Here is a 21,322-nt window from a genome sequence, read left to right as displayed (position 1 = left end):
AACTCATTCTTTCTTTGCTGTTTGTTTGTAATCATTCATGCTCAGTATCATTCAGTTCACAGTCTTCTTGTGCTAATGTTTCTTATTACTTGTTGTTTGAGACACAAGAGAACAGGTGTGTCATAAAAAGAATTATGATGCAGTATAACGTGTCTGTTTGCGTCACTCTACATTTACTTTTATTCAGTCATACGTAAAGAGCATTTTATTTATTATGATTTGGTTATTGTTACCACCATTACTTTAAATTGTTTGAATAGTTGCACCATTGTTAGTCACATATCTGTTCAAGTGTAACCTTGCACCACAAATTTGTACAGGAAGTACAGCACTGATGTTTTATATAAATGTCACATTTTGTATTATGTCATCACTACTACCACATACACTGAAATAAAAGCTGACACCACTGCATGTTTTAAGCTGTTACTGGGACATCAGATACAAATTCTGCACTGGTGTTGTTATCATCCCTCAGTGGCCTAAAGGAGACATTAGACCGCGGTGTTACGCAATGTGTTTCAGAGTCAGATTTGTGAACGAAAACAAGTGACAGTTTATCCGTTCTGGAAATGCAAAGATTTGCTTTTAAAAGAATGTACAGCTGGAATATGAAAAGTCAAAATGGACAAAGTTTTAATACAAAAAAAAAGTTGTCAGGATTACTGCAGTCTACAAAAGACAAACATACAGGAGGAATAACCTTACAGTGCCACTATTTACTGGGAAAAATCCAAAGTATGTTCTTTATCTAATTATTTTAAGAAATTCAGACATTTCATAATATCTAAAGTAGTGGTTGGCTAATTGTCTGACCTTCCACCAGATAACAATTAGCAGGGCTTTAATAAAAAGAAAAAATTCCAAAGTCCAATATTAAGTGGAGTGGGTGGAAACAAATGTGAGGTGTGTTTTGTGACAGAAGGATATCATCAATAGTGAAAATGAAGGTTGCTATGATGTATGGTTTCAACACAGTGGCCCTAACGAAAAGACAGGAAGCCGAGGTGGCAGAGCTGAAAATGTTAAGGTTTTCGCTGGGAGTGACCAGAATGATGTTTCTGTGTCTGTGGGGTCATCTTGCCTAATTTTGCAGAATAAAATTGTGATTTAATTTGATAGTTTAAAACTAATAAAAAAAAAAAAAAAAAAAACAGCGGTTCCAGTGTTCTCTCCGTGCCTCAAGCCTGCCTCTGTGCCAACACGTGAGATGCACCACATTGTGGAGGATGTCATCAAATTGGTGGAGCTCACAGTCAAAGGTTAGAGCTTTACAATGTAGTGTAAAGCGCTTTGGGGTCCTTAGGGACTGAGTAAAGCGCTATACAAATGCAGGCCATTTATTCACAATGTGCATGTAAAAACTACCAGATAAAGCTGCTGGCTTCTCTGCTTGCCCATTTCCATCTTTGGTTATCGGAGACTGACATGCCTGTAAAACAGAGATAGCTGCAGCAAAAAAACAAAAAAACAATTCGAGCTCTCGACTGTGGCCACAAGATGGCAGTAATGTATAAAAAAAAAAAATCATACTCCCATTATTAGTGAAGTCTTTCCTGTCTTTTTTTTTTTTTTAAAGATGTCTATTATTTTTATTTCCTTTAAAGTAGATTGAAAGCACAAAATGAACAGAAATTGAGACAGAAATTAAGCTGAAATTAAACATGAAAATAAATAAAGGTATGTTTCACCCATAGATTTTGACACCATAATTAAGTGGCCAAAAAGATTGTCATTTAGCTAAAAACAAAATAAAATTTGATTCAATTTTTTTCATAAAATGACAAATCACCGCAACAGTTTCCTCAAGGCACTTGATATTCTAAGTTAAAGACCCTACAAAGATACAGAGAAACCCTCAACAATCTCCCTTCTAATAAAAAGAAATCTCTGGCACAACCAGGCTCAGGGAGGGGCAGCCATCTGCCATGACGGGTTGGGAGTGAGGAAAGAAAGACAGGACAAGAACAGGACATACTGTCCCAGAGAGCCAGAGCTTAACAATAACTAATGGACAGGTAAATGGTGCGTGCAAGGGTGTGATGAAAGCATCGGCAGATTGACTGAGGAAACTTACGTCACTTGTCAAATCCAACAGTGACTTCAACACACCTCAGAACGTGTCCCAGCTTGACGACTTGGCTGACATCAGCAAATCAGCCTAAATGTAGACCAGGAGGTCAAGGCTTCTGCAGTAGCAGAAATAAAAAGAACTAAACAGCACTAAATTTGTAACAGTTAAAGAAGCATAAAAATACTGGCTCTATCTAATACGGATTGTTACGTCCCCCCCACCATGGTGGAGGCAAAGGTAGGAAGGAGCCAGCAACACCGGACAACCACAATCAATGAAGAAGGAGGACAACAGGTCAGTTAAGAATCAGGCAGGATTTATTGGTTGCTTGCCTTGATAGTCAAACTTAACAACAGAAAAAGGTGGGGGGAGGAGGACTGGGCGGTTGAGCCAAATCAAAGAAAGTAATAAAACAAAAAGAGGTCGATAGCTTCCAGGGCCTAACTAAAACAAAAATGCAAAGCAAAAGGCCTACCTAGCTGCTCGACAAAAGATCAGTGAAAACATACAAAAGTGGCATCAACCGCATAACCTAGTGTGTCTAACAGTTTAAAACTACAACCAGTGTATAGGGTACCCCAACTTACCTGTCCAGCCTCCCACCACACACAATACAAAGAAGCCTGTTCACAAATGTTTGTCATAAAGCAGAAGCCAGCAGCCCCCAGCTGGCCAGGGAGCTGCTCATTTATAGTGATCCTCGGAGAGTGATTGGCCAACTGTGCCCAGACCAGCCAATAGACACATGCCAATCAACTTTGAACTGGCCAATAGGTGGAGGCTTGACACTTGAAAGATAAGAAAAAGAACACAAACGCAAAGCCACATCTCTTGGCATGTAACACGGATGTTTGTAATTTGTCTTAAATTAATTATGTTGATTAATTCATTTGTTGCACACTTGGATTAAAAGAAATTGAAACCAGTTCTGCAGGGACGTTTGCTGCTGGACACACGACAGCTGCGAGAAGTGGAGTGTCGTGTGCCTGGCCACACTCTCAATGGAGGACGTTTGAAAGACAGCCACCTATTTGGAACCATGATAACGGGGTTCTGGCTGATCAGAGTTGGCTCGACCCTGGCTTATCGAAGAATAAAGAAGCGGTACAGCTGCTCAAAATCCCACAAGGGCTGGCTGGCGATGCGATGGGCAAGGCGTGAGTACTCAGACTGTGCTTGAATACAATATAACTAAGATCTTGGAGAAGTTCACGACTCTGCAACGGGAAATCGATAGATCTGGGGACCAGTGATGGACATTAGATCAGCTCCAAAATTGAATGCAGTTTGTTCGCAGAAAGAAGGCTGAATGGCTGGCTGGAACAACCATTTCTCCCAGATTGCAAGACTGTGTTTGGACTCTCTGACCCTATCCTTCAAGGCCACCTGCGTAGGCTGGAGACTGTTGACTTTTGCTTATCCCCCCCAAAAATATAGGTCTGGGGCCATAAATAAGGTTAAAATAAAAATATTTTTGTTTCTGTGGCATGGTTTAACAAGTCACAGTCATGTAGATGCATTTTCACAGCAGTGTTGATGATCTGCTTTTCTGTCTCTACCACCCATGGACAACAGCCAAAACAACCCAAGAAACACACAATGAGATTATTAAATATTTCACAAAGTCAATAATCTATAAAAAAATAAAAATTGCCAGTTATCTGGATTTGTATTTTCTAAATGTTGTCTTTTATAAAATCTCCAGCTGTTTGTGCATATTAGTACATTTAAGATGAGTGTCAACTTACTCAGGTTGTAACTCGATGTAACAGAGCTTTTCACACACACTTTATTTTTACGGTTGCCGTTTTACAATTGGCTACAGCTTTGCAGCTCGCAGCCACACACATTACCAAAAACAACAATTACAGCAGAACCCAGTTCAGACTTTAAGCCGGCAGAGGATGATTGCGGATGCCGCTCAGGTGCGTCCGCCTCCCGTGCAGCACCACCACAGACCATGCCCCGCCACATACCCCCATCACCTGACTGAGTCCGGAGAGCCATCCGGCCAGACCTAGCGCCCCCAACCTCGAACGTGAAACTTTCTTCTGATTGGCCACACTTCGCAAACAAAAGTTTTAGGAAACCAGACTGGAATCTGGATTGGTGATTGAGTTGAGTCAGAGCGCCAATCCATAATTGGGATATCCAATCCCAAATAAGGATTGATTTCATATCCCAAATCCATATTTGAGATATCCTATCTCTGACATCATACTGATGTGTATGAATTTGAAACCTGAGCTTGTATTTAAATTTAATATGACTATTCAAGACCGTGACAGTGAGTATGCTGGCATTATAAGTCCCCTTAAAAAATTTAAGTTATAAAACTACAAAATTTGGAAAAAGTTTATGGACATGAAAGTCAAAACAATCTGTTCTTAGAAATTTTACATTGACCATGTGAAACCAGTGGAAAATTGGAGGATTACGAAAAAAAGAAAAATGGAAGTGCCAAACAGATTTTGTCTGGAATCATTTGTGAAGAAGAGGAACGAAGCTTCTCTCAGGTGTGTTAGAGAATGTTGAGAAATAGGTGGGTGGAGTTTGTCAAAATCTGATCTTATCTGATCATGTTGTGTTACAACTTTCCAGATTACATTAAACCTGAACATTATTTATTCATGTCAGTGTTGGGCAATGTGGTTTCTTTCTATGAGTGATATGAAAGAAAAATGCTCTGATATTGACTGTTTATCATTGTCCAGTTCCAGGCGTGTGTGAGGAGTAAGAGCGGACCTGGATTCAGTTCTTAGGCTCTTTGGAGCCATCAATCACAACCTGCAGAAAGCCAAAGACGTCATTCAGGAGGACAGCTAGTGTATCTGTGCAGTTAGGCGTGTTTCTGTTGTGTTTTTTTTGTGCCTCTATGAGTAATGATTGACTAGTGTGTGTGTGTGTGTGTGTGTGTGTGTGTGTGTGTGTGTGTGTGTGTGTGTGTGTGGTGCATATTAAAATCAGATTAATTGTGAAACAAGTATAAATGTGTGCCCATAGAAAAATAATTAAGAATTAGGAGTCCTTACATGGATTATTTTGTGTGAGAAAAACACAATGTAAGCTGCATACAATAATATGTCATAGATCTCATTTAATCAGTACGGATAAGAAACACAGTATGACAGCCTGATACAAATACATATAGAGTCTGCCTCAGAAATGGTTGTGTTAGTATTTCAGATTAGTGCATTAAAATTTGACACAGATACAATGAGGAGAAGGTCAACATCAAGAAAACCGAAGGAAACACTTTCATTTCATGTCAAAAACAAAGAACAGTTCAGGTAGAACTTTTAAAGATTATGGAAGCAAAACAAAACTAAATCACTGACTCCTGTATAGTGGTAGATCTAACCTGACATGTAAGATGTGGAAAAGCATAGATTGCAAAACCTGTATAATGAATTAAATGTTATTGGCATTTATTTCTTTTGTTTTTCTGTGTGAGTCCTAAATCGTTGCGGGGACTAAAACTTGAATAAAAACATCAACATGGTCTAGGGCAGATACACCAGTTCTTACTGGAATTGAAGCATATTTATGCTCCCTTAGTCACAAGACTGCCACAGTGGATAGCTTCGCATTTGATCGTATTTTACACTGGATGCTCTTCCTGATGCAGAACTTGAGGGATAAAGTCAGAGATCTTTTCAGTTATTAGTGAATGTGAAAACTACTATGCTACAGGGAAACATAAATGTACTTTTCCATCTCTTATTCCCAGAAAAATAGGTATGGTTCACAGTCCAGACTGGATTCTTACTGAATGCCAAATGAAAATCAGTACACTGAGCTGTTTCAGGGTTGGACTAACTCTCTAAGCAGTGGAAAGTGAACCCACCCCAACTTTCAATCCATACGCAGTTTCAGCACAGATACCTTTTTGATGATTCAAGAGACAAAACGTAAACCAAAGAAATTACTAGATAGTCATCATCTAGTAATTTCTGACATCATACAATATTAAGCAATTTTATTGTATAATCAGTGTTACACGATTCAGTTACGTCTTTCTCATGCACAATTACATTCAACTATGAAAGTCATCTGCATGCCAAGACATGACCTGAAAAATGCTGTCAGGGTGTTCAAGGTTTTCATTTTATTTAGTTTGTCATCGGCTTAAGTTCCCTATGACAATTATAACTGTTAGAACCCAGTTCTCTGTGGAAAGAGAGGATTAACATCAAGCAATGTGATGGGGAAGGTTGAACCACAGACAGCATTTAATAAGTAAGTTTTCAGAGCTTACAACAGAAGCAAGAACAGAACACACACGCTGAAGAATTTTACTTAGTAAAACAAGAAATATACCTTTAACAGAGGTTTCATAAATCTCATTTTGCCGTTAAAAGGTGTGGAAGGTGTGGGCACAAAATAGTAAGAGCCATTAGTCAAATTAAAGGGACGTGCCACTGTCATGTCACCACCTGATTTTATTTCATACTCCTGTTAGACTCTAGTTAGAATCATCATTTAGAAAATGATCTGTTGTATTTAAGGAGTGATGGAACTAGCGAAAAAAAATCTGGAATCTAGATGGATTCCAGAAGTTAATCACAACCAGCCAGATGTGAGATTATGGACCTAACTGTAACTTGTGCTTACATAAGAAGTTACAGAATAAAAGCTAATAAGTTTATTTATAATAGATGGCATTACCTTGGCCTCCAGTAACACTGTGAGGAACCTTGGAGTGATTTTTGACCAGGATATGTCCTTCAATGCACATATTAAGCAAATATGTAAGACTACTTTCTTCCATTTGCGCAACATCTCTAAAATTAGAAATATCCTGTCTCAGAGTGATGCTGAAAAACTAGTTCATGCATTTATTACGTCTAGGCTCTACTACTGTAATTCATTATTATAGGGAAGTCCTAAAAACTCCCTGAAAAGCCTTCAGTTAATCCAAATTGCTGCAGCAAGAGTACTGACAGGGACTAGAAAGAGAGAGCATATTTCTCCTGTATTGGCTTCCCTTCATTGGCTCCCTGTTAAATCCAGAATTGAATTCAAAATCCTGCTCCTCACATACAACGTCTTAAATAATCAGGCCCCATCTTATCTTAATGACCTTTGTTAGGTTTATATGGTTGATTGTCATTTATGCTTAGAAATATTTACTCATATATGCTTAGAATTTTATAATCAATTGCATATTGATAGAGGTTTGATCCTTAGCAGTCTGTAAAGACTCTGTGTGCCTTCCATATGTGTTCTGGCATACACACTCACATCCTGGGGTCACGAGAAGAGGTCGTACCTTCTTTTATTGTTTTATGGTAAAGCAAACACAAGTATATATGTTTTAGTCTAAGTGCCTTTTGTTTAGATGAACTGCTGGACTTCCAGAAGTCATTTATGGGGTCACATCCTCCCTTAGTTATGCTGCAATAGGCAAAGGCTGCTGGGGGATTCCCATGATGCATTGAGTTTTTCCTTTTCAGTCACCTTTCTCACTCACTATGTGTTAATAGACCTCTCTGCATTGAATCATATCTGTTATTAATCTCTGTCTCTCTTTCACAGCATGTCTTCTATCCTGTCTTCCTTCTCTCACCTCAACCGATCGCAGCAGATGGCCCCGCCCCTCCCTGAGCCTGGTTCTGCCGGAGGTTTCTTCCTGTTAAAAGGGAGTTTTTCTTTCCTACTGTCGCCAAAGTGCTTGCTCATAGGGGGTCATTTGATTGTTGGGTTTTTCTCTGTATGTACAGGGTGGGCCATTTATATGGATACACCGTAATAACATGGGAATGGTTGGTGATATTAAAGTCCTGTTTGTGGCACATTAGTATATGTGAGGGGGCAAACTCCTCAAGATGGGTGGTGACCATGATGGCCATTTAGAAGTCGGCCATCTTGGATACAACTTTTGTTTTTTCAATAGGAAGAGGGCCATGTGACACATCAAACTTATTGGTAATGTCACAAGAAAAACAATGGTGTGCTTGGTTTCAATGTAACTTTATTCTTTCATGAGTTATTTACAAGTTTCTGACCACTTATAAAATGTGTTCAATGTGCTGCCCATTGTGTTGGATTGTCAATGCAACCCTCTTCTCCCACTCTTCACACACTGATAGCAACACCGCAGGAGAAATGCCAGCACAGGCATCCAGTATCCGTAGTTTCAGGTGCTGCACATCTCGTATCTTCACACCATAGACAATTGCCTTCAGATGACCCCAAAGATAAAAGTCTAAGGTGGTCAGATCGGGAGACCTTGGGGGCCATTCAAATGGCCCACGACGACCAATCCACTTTCCAGGAAACTGTTCATCTAGGAATGCTCGGACCTGGCACCCATAATGTGGTGGTGCACCATCTTGCTGGAAAAACTAAGGGAATGTGCCAGCTTCAGTGCATAAAGAGGGAAACACATCATCATATAGCAATTTCAAATATCCAGTGGCCTTGAGGTTTCCATTGATGAAGAATGGACCCACTATTGTTGTACCCCATATACCTCACCAAACCATCACTTTTGTTGTTCCAACAGTCTTGGAGGGATCCATCCAATGTGGGTTAGTGTCAGACCAATAGCGGTGGTTTTGTTTGTTAACTTCACCATTCACATAAAAGTTTGCCTCATCACTGAACAAAATCTTCTGCGTGAACTGAGGGTCCTGTTCCAATTTTTGTTTTGCCCCTTCTCCAAATTCTGTGCGCCGATCTGGGTCATCCTCGTTGACATGCTGCAGTACCTGGAGTTTGTAAGGGTGCCATTTGTGAGTAACTAATATCCACCGAAGGGATGTTCGACTAATGCCACTCTCCAGTGACATGCGGCGAGTGCCACGCTGTGGGCTCTTGCTGAATGAAGCTAGGACAGCCACTGATGTTTCTTCATTAGTGACAGTTTTCTTGCGTCCACATTTTGGCAAATCCAACACTGAACCAGTTTCACGAAACTTAGCAAGCAGTTTGCTAACTGTAGCATGGGGGATGGGTGGTCTCGTAGGGTGTCTTGCATTGAAATCTGCTGCAGTGACCCGGTTACTGCGTTCACCAGATATCAACACAATTTCGATCCGCTCCTCACGTGTTAACCTCTTCGACATGTCAGTGGCTGTGAACAAAGAGAAACTTGTAAATAACTCATGAAAGAATAAAGTTACGTTGAAACCAAGCACACCATTGTTTTTCTTGTGACATTACCAATAAGTTTGATGTGTCACATGGCCCTCTTCCTATTGAAAAAACAAAAGTTGTATCCAAGATGGCCGACTTCTAAATGGCCATCATGGTCACCACCCATCTTGAGGAGTTTGCCCCCTCACATATACTAATGTGCCACAAACAGGACTTTAATATCACCAACCATCCCCATGTTATTACGGTGTATCCATATAAATGGCCCACCCTGTATTATTGTAGGGTCTACCTTACAATATAAAGCGCCTTGAGGTGACTGTTGTTGTGATTTGGCGCTATATAAATAAAATTGAATTCAATTGAATTGAAATTGAGGAAACGCCTGCAAACATTATAGAGTGAGCTCAAACCTGGATCAGCTATTTACATGTTGCCTTATTCAGACTTATTATTCACGCCACACAAATTAGATACCACTATAAAATACACTTGGGATATTCAGAAAAGCGCTAATAATTCAAAGGTACTCCATATTGTCCTAAGTGTGTGTTTGTGTGGGTGGATTTTTGAACAGGCAGGAAATGGTTAATCTAGTTTGTGTAACATTTTTGCTTTAATGTGAACTGGGGCTGGGTGTGACAGCCGGTTTAAAATAAATCAGGGCTGAATCACCTGCCAGTGTAGTGCTGAGTCCCAGCCAGAGACCTCCTCATTGTACCTGAACTGCTGTGGAAAGTCTAGAAAGATGCCATCGGAGACCAAACAGTCAAGTAAGTACATTAACTTTTAGACATATATTAACTGAAGTTTATCATGATATCTTTAAGGGCTTAATGTATTCTTATTTAAATTAAATCGTTTAATTTAAATAATAAAAGTGAAATAGTCTTGTCAAAAGCAGGATTGCAAAGGTTGCACCCATTTCAAAGTTTTTATAGAGTTAAAATAAAATAGCGTCTCCCAGTTTCTAGAAATCTTACTTGCATTAAACAGAATTTTTGTGGTTTATTCTCTCTACATGCATGACAGCATGTCTGTGGTCATCATGTGTCAACCTGGAAATTCAAATATATGTTTTGCAAGTAGAAGTTAATCCAAAGTTTCAGATTCAGGCCAGTTTGGCAGAAAATTTAGTTCAGGAAATCTGGAACACCTTCTAAATTTGATTGATGCCACCATAATCAGTTTGAGTTTCGTACTCAAAAGCCCATTACATCGGTGTAAGAGCAGTTGTTTTTGAATCATATATTAGATTATTGTGGTTACTTTTGTTCTTTTATTCAGAAGGCATCTATAAATAATCATAAATATCAAAATATTAGTGCGCATGATGTTTTGCCTCCCATCCAGGACCATCTCCAATATCTGACACCCTCCATCAGATTTTTTTAGAACTATAGAAACATCTTCAAAGAAAGTAACATACAGATCAGAACAAAGTAACATTTAGCAGCTCTGGAAACTGTTTGAATTAAAGATCTAAAATTTTAAAGATATCAATGAGACTGCATTAGAAATATAAATATGAAATTATGCAAACTTGTAGGCACTGCAAAAAAAAAAAATGTAAAAAAATATTTAGGAGTTCACAGGCTGACTTTAATGTCACAGATAACCAAAACTTTGTATAGATGTTAAGGCAAGGTCCCATAAATGCATTCCGTCTCTTAGGTGTTTCAGTGTGTATTTCAGGCCAACCTTCATGTATGTTTAGTAAAAAAAATATGTATAAATTTCTCTACCCAAGGGGAGAAATCTGCATGCTGTAGATTTATAACTTTAATAAATCTAAAGAAAGTTTTTAGTTTGGGGTTTTTTTTCTTACTGTACACCCTTGTTAAAAAATGGAAAATGTGAGTAATAGTGACAAAATGTAGAAGTTAACTACAATATGAAAGCAGGTGTGTGCAATGTTCCCTCTAAGCTGCGCACGTGCGCAATTGCGCACTGCTGGCACGGTCTCTGCGCACAGAAAATCTGTGTTGCGCACAAAAAAAATTAAACTGAATTGAAATTAAAATTAATACTTTAACAATTCTGTTTTGCAGTGTTAGTGAGTGACTGGCTGCTCCCATATTGTATTAGAACGATGCCACCTTATCCCATAGTCCAGCCAATAATGCGATTTACATTCGTATATACGCAGCTAATCAACGTGGTTGACAGGCTATGACAGCGTCCTTATGTGCCGACACCGGTCTTTTAGCTGGCAAAGGGGCGTGGCTGATGTGGAGCGAAGCCACGTTAATGACAACGTGTACAACCATTGGAGATGTGAGCAGGACAGACGGAACAATTGACGGAAAAAGTGGGGACTTTATACCAGTTTTTAAATTGTGTTGATAGGCCACGTAAAACCAGAGTTATGATTAAAAAAAATATGCAATGTTTGGTTTTCTTCCTGAATACTGTCGTTGTTTATATTTAACTGCGGAATAAACGGTAAAAACGGCGTTTTATAAGAAAAATGGCTCGAAAGCACTCTCCGCCTGTAAGCAAAAACAAACTCCACCCCCCCTCTCCCTTTCCTATTCGTCCAAAAAAGTACCATGTCGACCAATCAAAAAATGATTTGGCAACGTGGCATCTAGTTGTTAGTTTTAGGAGTGACGGCGGTGCTTTGATATGTGAGAGATTTGCGACGTTTAGCGCAAATCTTGTGTAGTTAGTGTGTAGTGTAGTTTTGCTGTGTGTCTCAGAACAATGAGGCGAGTACTGAATGTTACAGGTGTTACAGGAGTCATACATCTCCTGTTGTCAGGCCTGCAGGTATCAGGCTGTTGTTCTCCTTTATCTCACAGGGGACAGAAATTTTTTTTGGAGTGGCACAAATGATTTGTGTGGCATCAGATTTGATGCAGAACAGCTGATTGTTCTGTAAATAGTTTGAAATGTTTATTTTAAAAAACGCCTTGGCTGCATTTAAAAAAAAAATAGCTGCAAAAATCTTTGTTTGCCAAACTGAGTTACTTTTTTGAAGAAGTAACTATATAATTAATTGCCCAGCATTGGTCATACTGTATTTTGCAGACAGAGAGTTACAGGACTCTCTCACAGACCACAGACTCATAATACTAGTCAAAGCTTTTTTTAAAAAGAAAGTTGTGTTTTCAAAATTGGAGTTCAAGTTATTTTTACTTCCAATAGTGTTAACATACTACACAGGTCTATGACTAGATTTTTTTTACATTTTCATTGTAAGTGGGCTAAAGCAGTTAATTAAAAGTAGTCTAACATAAATGTAAATGCTGTAATTTGATTATTTTAATAAACCATGTAACTTGGATGGATTAGATGCCGGCGCGACCACAGTGCACACGTCTGATGTCGCTCACAGTGGTCCAAGGGATCGCTCAGGGAGTTTGTGTGTTCGCTCAGACACGTGAAAAATTAGAGGGAACATTGGGTGTGTGCATTTTTCCCTCCCTCACACACACCCAAACCAAACTCACCCAGCAATCACCACAAAATCTAAAAAACTTCATCTCTCCTAACAAACGGTTATAGATTCACTTTTCATGTCAAACCTGTTAAATCTTGTTTCCTAACGTTAAAATTAAAAGTTTGACTGTGAAAAGTACTTCTCATATCTATATAGAAAAAGACAAAGTGTTTAGTCTCTCCAAACTTTCTTACTATTTTATGCTTAAGTGCTTCTATGAATTGTGGCCCAGTTTTCCATGTTACTTGTCAGTGCAGTGCTTTTATATGGATTAACCTGTTCTCCTGAACATACCTGTAGGCCTGTATGTGAGGCTTGTGGTTTTTTTTTATTACCATGCTGTTGAGGATTGGCCGAGACACACGAGCCTTGTGTTCATCACTGATTCTGCCCTGTTGAGGCATGTCCAATCCTGACATGTAACTTCCACTTTGTGACATTTTAGACTCTCATGACGGTGTTTAAATAGTTTTATCTCCCCCTGCCCTGCCTTAGGTTCCTGTCACCAAATTGCTAGATAGAATTGAGACTTTTGACAAGCTGAGGCAGTTTTTTTTGGTGAATCGAGGTCACTCCAAATCTTCATCTATTTTAGCACGGAGAAGGTATCGGTGTAGCAAGCTTAAAGCTTACCTTTAGCATCCTGCAGTTGCAAATCTTTCCAGGAAACCAAGTTAAAATGTATCAGGAGACTACTGATATGGGTCTTTTTCTTTTATTTTTTGTTTATTTGTTTTTTAAAGTGTCATGCCATTAAAAATAAGCTTAATAAAATAAAGACTTCACTTTGTGACCTGATTTTCAGATGTTTTTGTTTACAGTTAATATTTCTATATTTTATTTTACATTTCTTGCAGTTTTTAAAGGAGTGAATCTCAACTGTGACACAAACAACACAGAACATCGCACCAAAAACATCTCAAAGGATCAGCTGATTGTGAGGCGAGGCCAGCGGTTCACCGTGAAAGTTGAACTGACACAGTCGTTCAACCCCAATCTTTACCCGCTCACCATTACAGCAGTAACAGGTTGGTCCACCATTAAATAATGTATTTATTTTTTTTGTAAAAAATGCAAACATATTGTATGTAAACCCTCCCAAGTTAAATCCTTATAATAAAAAATATGTCCAAAGTGTACAGAAGATGCTGTTTGATGGGCACTGAACAAATATTTACTGACCCAAAGCTGTTGACTAGGGCTGTCACCATTAATCACCGTTAATTAATGCCAAAATCACCATATCGGCATATCTCCATTAACGGGTTAACGCGGATCACCCTTTGTGTGGGGCTGGACTGCGTCAACGCGTTAGCACGGGTAGCTCGATTAACGTATTAGCACCGTCCAGCCCCCAGTGTTGGGGAGTAACGGAATGCATGTACCACCGTTGCGTATTTAAAATACAAAATATGAGTAACTGTATTCTGTTACAGTTACCGTTTAAAAAGGTGGTGTTCAGAATACAGTTACTCTGTTGAAATAAATGGATTACACGGCGGTCTTTTCCTGTTTCATATGTTAGGCTATGCCCTCTCTATCCTTGGTAATTCCACGCCATTGGAAACCCAAACAAAACACGCATTAAAAGGCTCTAATGTCTGTGTCTCAATCTCGCGGCCCATGTCACCTCTACTTGCTGTCCGCACAATGATGTGACGAAATATTTTTTTAAATCATTGTTCAAAAAATTATTTAATATGAAGGCAATAGGCAGAGTGTTACAGGCATAGCCCTAAAGAATGTAGCCTCATGGGCAGTGTTGGCCAGTTGTAAGTAAGCTATTAAGACTCGACTGTACACTGTGTTCGTGTTTTCCTCAGCAGCCTCTCTCTGTCTCTCACTAGCAAAGTTGACCCAGACAACAAAGTAAAGCTAGTTTTCGGCTACGAGCCCGACACGGAACCCACCGTATTAGCCAGAGGACCTGTTTTATATACGCGCGGAATAGTTTTCTGTACGAGATCGCTGCAAAAAGTGCAGCCTTACCTAATGTCCACCCTACTGTTACTCATTTTATATTAAGATTTAAAAATCTAGTTGGTATTGGTATGGCGAGTAACCTTCAGTAATAGTAATACATCACACAGCAATAGTACATTCATGTAGTTGTAAAAAGCATGATAATATATTAAGTAATCCAAAGTATTCAGAATACGTTACTCTCATTGAGTAACGTAACGGAATAGTTTACAAAATACATTTTGGGGCATGTATTCTGTAATCTGTAGTGGAATACATTTTAAAAGTAACTTTCCCAACACTGGTAGCCCTACACAAAGGGTGATCCGCGTTAACCCGTTAACGGAGATATGCTGTGTTAACGCAGATTTGGGGTTAATGTCATTTTAACGCAATTAACGCTGACAGCCCTAGTTGGGACTCAAAGCAAAAACCTCCAAGCCCATTGAAGGCACCCTGTTTGAGCTTTGGAAAGGTTTGGATCCAGGAGAAAGTCAGTCTGAACAATTGATAGCTGCAAACTGTGCATGTTTGGTTTATATAATTTGAATTTATATTTTTTTTTATTTAAATATTTAGTTTGCAGTTGTGACACTTTATAGTAAATAAAAGGGATGTTTGAATATTGATTTCCATGTATCAACAGGAGTTTGTTCATGTTTGCTTACTTTTGTTTTCTCTGTTTTTTTGTTGCTGTTATTTTTATCATTGATATTAACATTTTTGAAAGATCTGTATGGATACATGTGAAGAATTTTGTGAAAATCAATAAAAAATATAAATTTAAATAATAGATAACGGCTACATGTGGTTAAGTGTAGTTTAAAAAGAGGACCCAAACACAGGAACCAGAATCAGGTATTCCCAACAAAAAGCAGGTTTTACTAATGAGCAATTAGTAAATTAGTAAAAAAAATAAATAAAAAAAATACGGCAATCAGGAGAAATAATATCAGGTGAAACCAATGAGGGTGGGGCAAAAATTGAAAGGGCGAGGAAAAAGCCAGACATAACATGTAAGGGAAAGGCTCTTTTTATAAATGAACTAAGCTTTACTTAAAGGCGTTTTGCCAGTCAGCACAGTTGGATATGACCACTGTTTGTCTTTTAAACTATCTTTCAGCCTTATGTTGCAATCAAACATAAAATGAGCATTGGGTACTGTGCGAAAGTCTTGAGCCACTCCTGGGAAATACAGCAATGAAATGAAAATTTTTACAATTCTAAGGAGTTTGAAAATCAGTATTCGGTATGGCCATCTCTATTCCTCGATGCAGTCTGAACTCTATTAGGCAAGCCTTCTTGTAGTTTTAACCTCTTCAGCCCCAAGGGGGTTTCTGAGCTTCCTGCTCGAAAATGCAATGCCTAAATTAAATTGATTATTTCTCTGCAATTACAAACTCCGTCCTTACAATCTTGGTATCAAAATGAAGCTAACACTTGGGACATTTAATCAGAGGTGTAAATATTAAAGCAGATATTACTGTGTCAAAGTTACTGAGACTGGAACACAGAAAAAGTAAGTAGATTTTATTCTCGCCTAATTTTTTTCTTCTTTTGCGGCTAATTCGGTGAATTTTGGTCCGATCGTGGTCAAACTTTGTGTGTTTACTCAGTGATAGCCCTGGAAGCTAACCAGCCTATTTATAACCGGTTACATGAAGTCTGAAGAATTTCTGGTTCTCGTTTGCGTGTTTAGCAGACTTCTGCGCATTTACGTAACTGCTCGTTTAATCGCGGCTTGTTTTCGGTGTGTTTGGTGGTTGTAGAAATGGTTTATATGACATTTTAGCTGAGATTCTGAGGTTTCTGTGGATACCACACATGTCTGGAGTTATATTTCTCAACCGGCGTTATAACCGATTAAACGTGATCTCCTCCCTTTTGCCCCCGGTACCGGGGGCGTGGGGCTTAAGAGGTTTTAAGTAGCTTTCAATGATTGTTTTTTGAACGCTGGCTGTCATTTATTCTATTCTCCATCAAAATGGGAAAGACAGTCTATTAATTTTGTTCTATTATGTGTTTTTCTATGAAGATATGCTTTTTCTGCATTGGCAGTGTGTTTGGGAACATTTTCATGCACTAAAATTTAGTCATTTGCCCTGTGTTGACTGCTGGAAAAGATGCAGGTGTAACTCACACTGGTTCATGATGTCTGTCTTTCATGTACACTCTGTAGTTAAAATTAATGGCTTGTTGGTATTGTATTGTCACATCTATGATCTCTGTGACTCCTCTCTACAGGAGAAAATCCATCCGAGGACCTGGGAACAAAGTCATGCTTTGGTATCCCAGACAAAATCCGGCGTTCGCCATCAGCAAAGGCAGTGTGGAAAGTGGAGCTAGAGAAGGGGTCCAACCCACCAACAGGCTCCTTGAATTTGACCATTACCCCCCCAGCTGACACTCCAATCGGAAAGTACAACTTAACCGCCAGACATAGGGATGAGGAAACGTTGTTGGCAGAACTGGTAGTGCTCTTCAATCCCTGGTGTTCTGGTAAGTTATCTTTCTATCTGCCCACCTGTTTTCCAGGCTCTCCAGCACTGTTCATCTGTTGCTGTTGTTTTCCTTAAAACCACTGTATATCCATCCATTAATCCGTCTGTCTCATGTGTTTATCCCTATTCCCACCTCTGTAGATGATTCAGTGTTTATGCAGAATGAGACAGAGAGACAGGAGTTTGTGATGAATGAACGTGGTATAATCTACAAAGGAAGTGGGAACTACATCACATCTATTAACTGGGACTTTGGCCAGGTATAAACACACACACACAGACTGTGTAGGGCTTAGTGGATTTGTGATTCTAGGTTTGATAAATCAACACTGAAAAGTACCACATTAATCATGTTTTTAACAATCAGTCTTTTATTCTAAGAGTTCTATTGTTCAGTATGGCAGAGGCGCAAATATGATGGTCACCATTGTTAATGGCTTGTAGGTGTAACTCCTTAATCAAAGAGACATATATTTATATGGTGTGAGACTAGTGTAGATCATTTTTAACATGCTATTATGAAGTATAGAGTAGTGACATTTTTAGATATTAGCTGCATCAAGTTAATATTTTACTTTAGAATTAATTAGTTAATGCAAATGCTTCGATTATTTTTGACTCTGCCATTAAGTACGAATAACCTACAGCACTGTAGTTTAAGATAAGCTGCTCTCTTCCTGTCTAGTTTGAAGAGGACATGGTGAAGATTTGTCTTAAGATGTTGGATGTCAACCTCAAACACCTGGCAAATGCAGCCAATGATGTTTCTGCTCGCTGTAACCCCGTCTATGTCAGTCGTGTGGTCAGCGCCATGGTAGGATATTTATGTATATACATGTGTTTTGGACAGATGTACTGTATTTGCACTGCAAGTTTCACCAAGAAGGTAATTTAAAGCATTTTACATAACGTTTAAAAGGCATCATCAACAAAATAAAGCATTAATTATAAAGCATTACTATAAAGCATTAATTAACAAAACCTTTTGTTAATGAATGCTTCATAGTGATTTTGAGGGGAGCCAAAGCTCACTCACTCACTCACCTTTGTTTTCCTGTTTTGCTCCAGATCAACAGTAATGATGACCGTGGTGTCCTGGAGGGACGGTGGTCAGCTCCATTCTGGGGTGGATTTATACCCTCTCATTGGTCTGCCAGCTATCCCATCCTCAAGCGTTGGTATAACACCGGCTGCAACCCAGTCAAATATGGACAGTGCTGGGTATTTGCAGGAGTGATGTGTTCAGGTACTGACTAACTCTGCAAGTCCTCACTTACATACAGTATCTATTTAGGTGGGTAACATGAATACATACCTAAATATCTGTTATATATACAGTATGTGTTCAGGCAAGTGAAATGAAAAATAAGAAATAAGCTGCATTATATGGCAGGTGCTTTAGTTTACATACATTATCAACTTTGCTGGGTATACCTGATGTTTATTCATTCAAATATTTAATCAGCCAATCACAGGGCAACAACTCAAAAACTTAATGGTCTATAGACATGGTGAAGGTGCTCTGCGATATGCTGGCAACCTTCACAGGGTGTACCCTGCCTCTCACTCTATGGCAGGTGGGGTAGGCTCCAGCCCCCCTGCAACCCTGAATCAGATAAGCAAAGGAGAAAGGATGGCTGGATGGACATGGTAAGGAAGACCTGCTAAAGTTCAAACTGCATCAGAATTGGGGAGAAAGGTTGTATCACCTGGATGACTGAGAACCTTCACATTTAAGTTACTTTAAATGTTACGTGGTTGATCCTACCAGTCGGCTGGTCTGAGTATTTCAAAAACTGCTGATCTACTAGCATTTTTTCACACACAAACATTTCTAAGGTTTAAAGTCCTTAAAAGAGAAACTCAATAAGCAGCAGTTCTCTGGGTGAAAATGCCTTGTTGATGATAGCGGTCAGAGGATAATGGCTTCAAGCTAATAACAGGGAAAAGATAGCTCAAATAACCACTCACTACAACAAAACTATGCAGAGACCTAAAGTGTAGAAACTATAAGTATAACATAAGCAGAAAAACATAAAGAGAACCAGACCCATGAGCAACAATAAATCAAAGAATTTTAATTAAACCTGAAACACATACGACATGACATCTATCCTCTTTTGTATCAACGGTTCTGGCTGGTACTTGTGGAGCAATGGTGCCTGGGATATTTTCTTTGCAGACTTTGTCCAATTTACCAACCTAGCATCATTTAAATGCCACAGCCTACCTGAGGGTTGTCACTGACCATGTCTCTTGCTATATGACCACAGTGGATTAGAACAGTTCTGAATTTCTGAGGAATGTCTCTGTCATTTTGTTGAATATGTGCATGAAGAATAAAGGCAATTGTGGCAGCAAAAGGTCCTAGCAAGGTATATGTACCAAAGTCTCAAGTTTGTTTACAATTGCCTAGATTTTCTAGTGCTAATATAGGATTACACTAAAAGTCTGGTAAGCCATAGCTTTACTGGTTTACTGATTTGTCTATAACTTTCCATCACTAGGCCAGTGCAACAACATTTAACAAAAAGATGCTAAACTAATGTACAATTTGACAAATATCACATTTCTTTTTAAAAAAAAGTCTGTTTTTTTTATGTCTGTATTTCCAGTAATGCGTCTGCTGGGCATCCCATGCCGTGTGGTCACCAACTACCAGTCAGCTCATGACAGCGACAAGAATCTCACCATTGATGTGTACCACGCTGACTATGGAGTGAGAGAGAAAGAGACCAAGGACAGTATCTGGTAAGATGACACAAGCTCATATGGCTTACTTTGAGAAAGCAAACAGAGACAGGTACAGATCAGAAATTAATTCTGTGGTAAAGAGTTGAACAGTTCCTTTGTACACACACAGAGAGAGAGAGAGAGAGACAGTTTCCCTGAGCATTGTACAGTCTTAGTTTTTCACAGAACTAAATAAGGTTAATTTAAAAAACAGAGAGGCACTAACAGAGAGGCACTATATACAACAGAGAGGCACTATATACAACAAACCTGAAATCTTCTTGGTCTCTTCCAAGAGTTCCAAAGTAAAGCGAAATATAACAAAATAAAAACAAAAAGGTTTTTTACATTTTCTATAATTTATCCAATTATTTTTCAGTGGTTTTGGAAAAACAAACACCAGAAACGCTATAGAGCTACAGGGTTGACTTTTGAAAGGTTTTGCTGTTATTTTTCTTGTTTTATTTGCACTCAACCACCATCTTGTTCTTGATATGTCAGACTGCATAAAAGAGGGCAAATTAAATTGTGTCCAAAAGTCTTAAAGGCTTTTAATCTTCACTGTGATTTTACGAAGTATGTCTTGTATGCTATGGGCGTGGTGACTTTGTCTGAAAGCTTTTAATCTGTCAATGGAAAGAATGTCCTTAGTGTGAATTATGGTGCCATTTCTCAAGCTTAGGGTAGGGTAGGGTGTTTACCTTACAATATGAAGTTCCTTGATTCAACTGTTGTTGTGATTTGGTGCTATATAAATAAAATTCAATTGAATTGAAGTGAATCACCCAGCATTCTTTGCCATGTTGTCGAGTTTTTAAAGCCACTGTTGTGTTTCCACTGACTCCAACATCAGAATTTTGTGTCATGTATATGTTTCAGGAACTATCATGTCTGGTTAGAGTGCTGGATGAGGCGAACTGACCTGGCAAAAGATGGTAAATATGATGGCTGGCAAGTTCTGGATCCAACGCCACAGGAGAAGAGCGATGGTACGAACTCTTGTCTCCTCAGATTTTCTTCCTTTGTCTAATGACTTTTCTTTTCCTACTTTAACTATTCATTTTTTGCCAGCAAATATACCAAAAAAATTTAAGTATTGTTTTTGAATGTGATTTTCGATTGTGTGATTTCTTTTCATCTAGTGCTGTTAGTGATGGCAGCTCCATGGTTAGAAAGTTCCATATATAGTGCCATGAAGTTAGAATAAAAACTACTCTGTATTCTGTATTAGTAAAGCGTGTTTCTTTATTTAATGTTCATCCGATGCCTTTTCTTGCTTGTCCTTTTGCAGGTGTATTCTGCTGCGGTCCAGCCTCAGTCAAAGCCATCCTGAATGGAGAAACCAATCTCAAATATGATGCCCCATTTGTTTATGCTATGGTCAATGCTGACTGCATTGACTGGCTGGTTAGTGAACAGAGCTGTACTATATAAATCCACAAATAACATAGTTAATAGGACCAAAAGAGGAGCAGTCTTTAGTATAAAAGCAATATTTCTTATTTC

General features: G+C 38.8%; 1 protein-coding gene across 1 annotated transcript in view; it reads left to right on the top strand.

Moving 5' to 3' along the window:
* The first annotated feature begins 9,769 nt into the window (after positions 1–9,769).
* LOC102081897 (protein-glutamine gamma-glutamyltransferase E) overlaps positions 9,770–21,322 on the top strand; it is a 16,886-nt gene continuing 5,333 nt past the window's right edge. Inside the window, exons 1-9 of the mRNA XM_019359157.2 lie at positions 9,770–9,948; positions 13,478–13,648; positions 16,827–17,081; positions 17,225–17,343; positions 17,769–17,897; positions 18,152–18,329; positions 19,699–19,834; positions 20,696–20,805; positions 21,108–21,223. Coding sequence (XP_019214702.1) covers positions 9,924–9,948; positions 13,478–13,648; positions 16,827–17,081; positions 17,225–17,343; positions 17,769–17,897; positions 18,152–18,329; positions 19,699–19,834; positions 20,696–20,805; positions 21,108–21,223 — 1,239 coding nt within the window. The 5' untranslated portion in view covers positions 9,770–9,923. The remainder of the gene's footprint in view (positions 9,949–13,477; positions 13,649–16,826; positions 17,082–17,224; positions 17,344–17,768; positions 17,898–18,151; positions 18,330–19,698; positions 19,835–20,695; positions 20,806–21,107; positions 21,224–21,322) is intronic.

The sequence above is a fragment of the Oreochromis niloticus genome, linkage group LG5 (assembly GCF_001858045.2).
Source record: "Oreochromis niloticus isolate F11D_XX linkage group LG5, O_niloticus_UMD_NMBU, whole genome shotgun sequence".
Classification (NCBI taxonomy): domain Eukaryota; kingdom Metazoa; phylum Chordata; class Actinopteri; order Cichliformes; family Cichlidae; genus Oreochromis; species Oreochromis niloticus.
The sequence above is the reverse complement of the archived record's forward strand: the minus strand, read 5'-3'. Positions and strand labels throughout refer to the sequence as shown.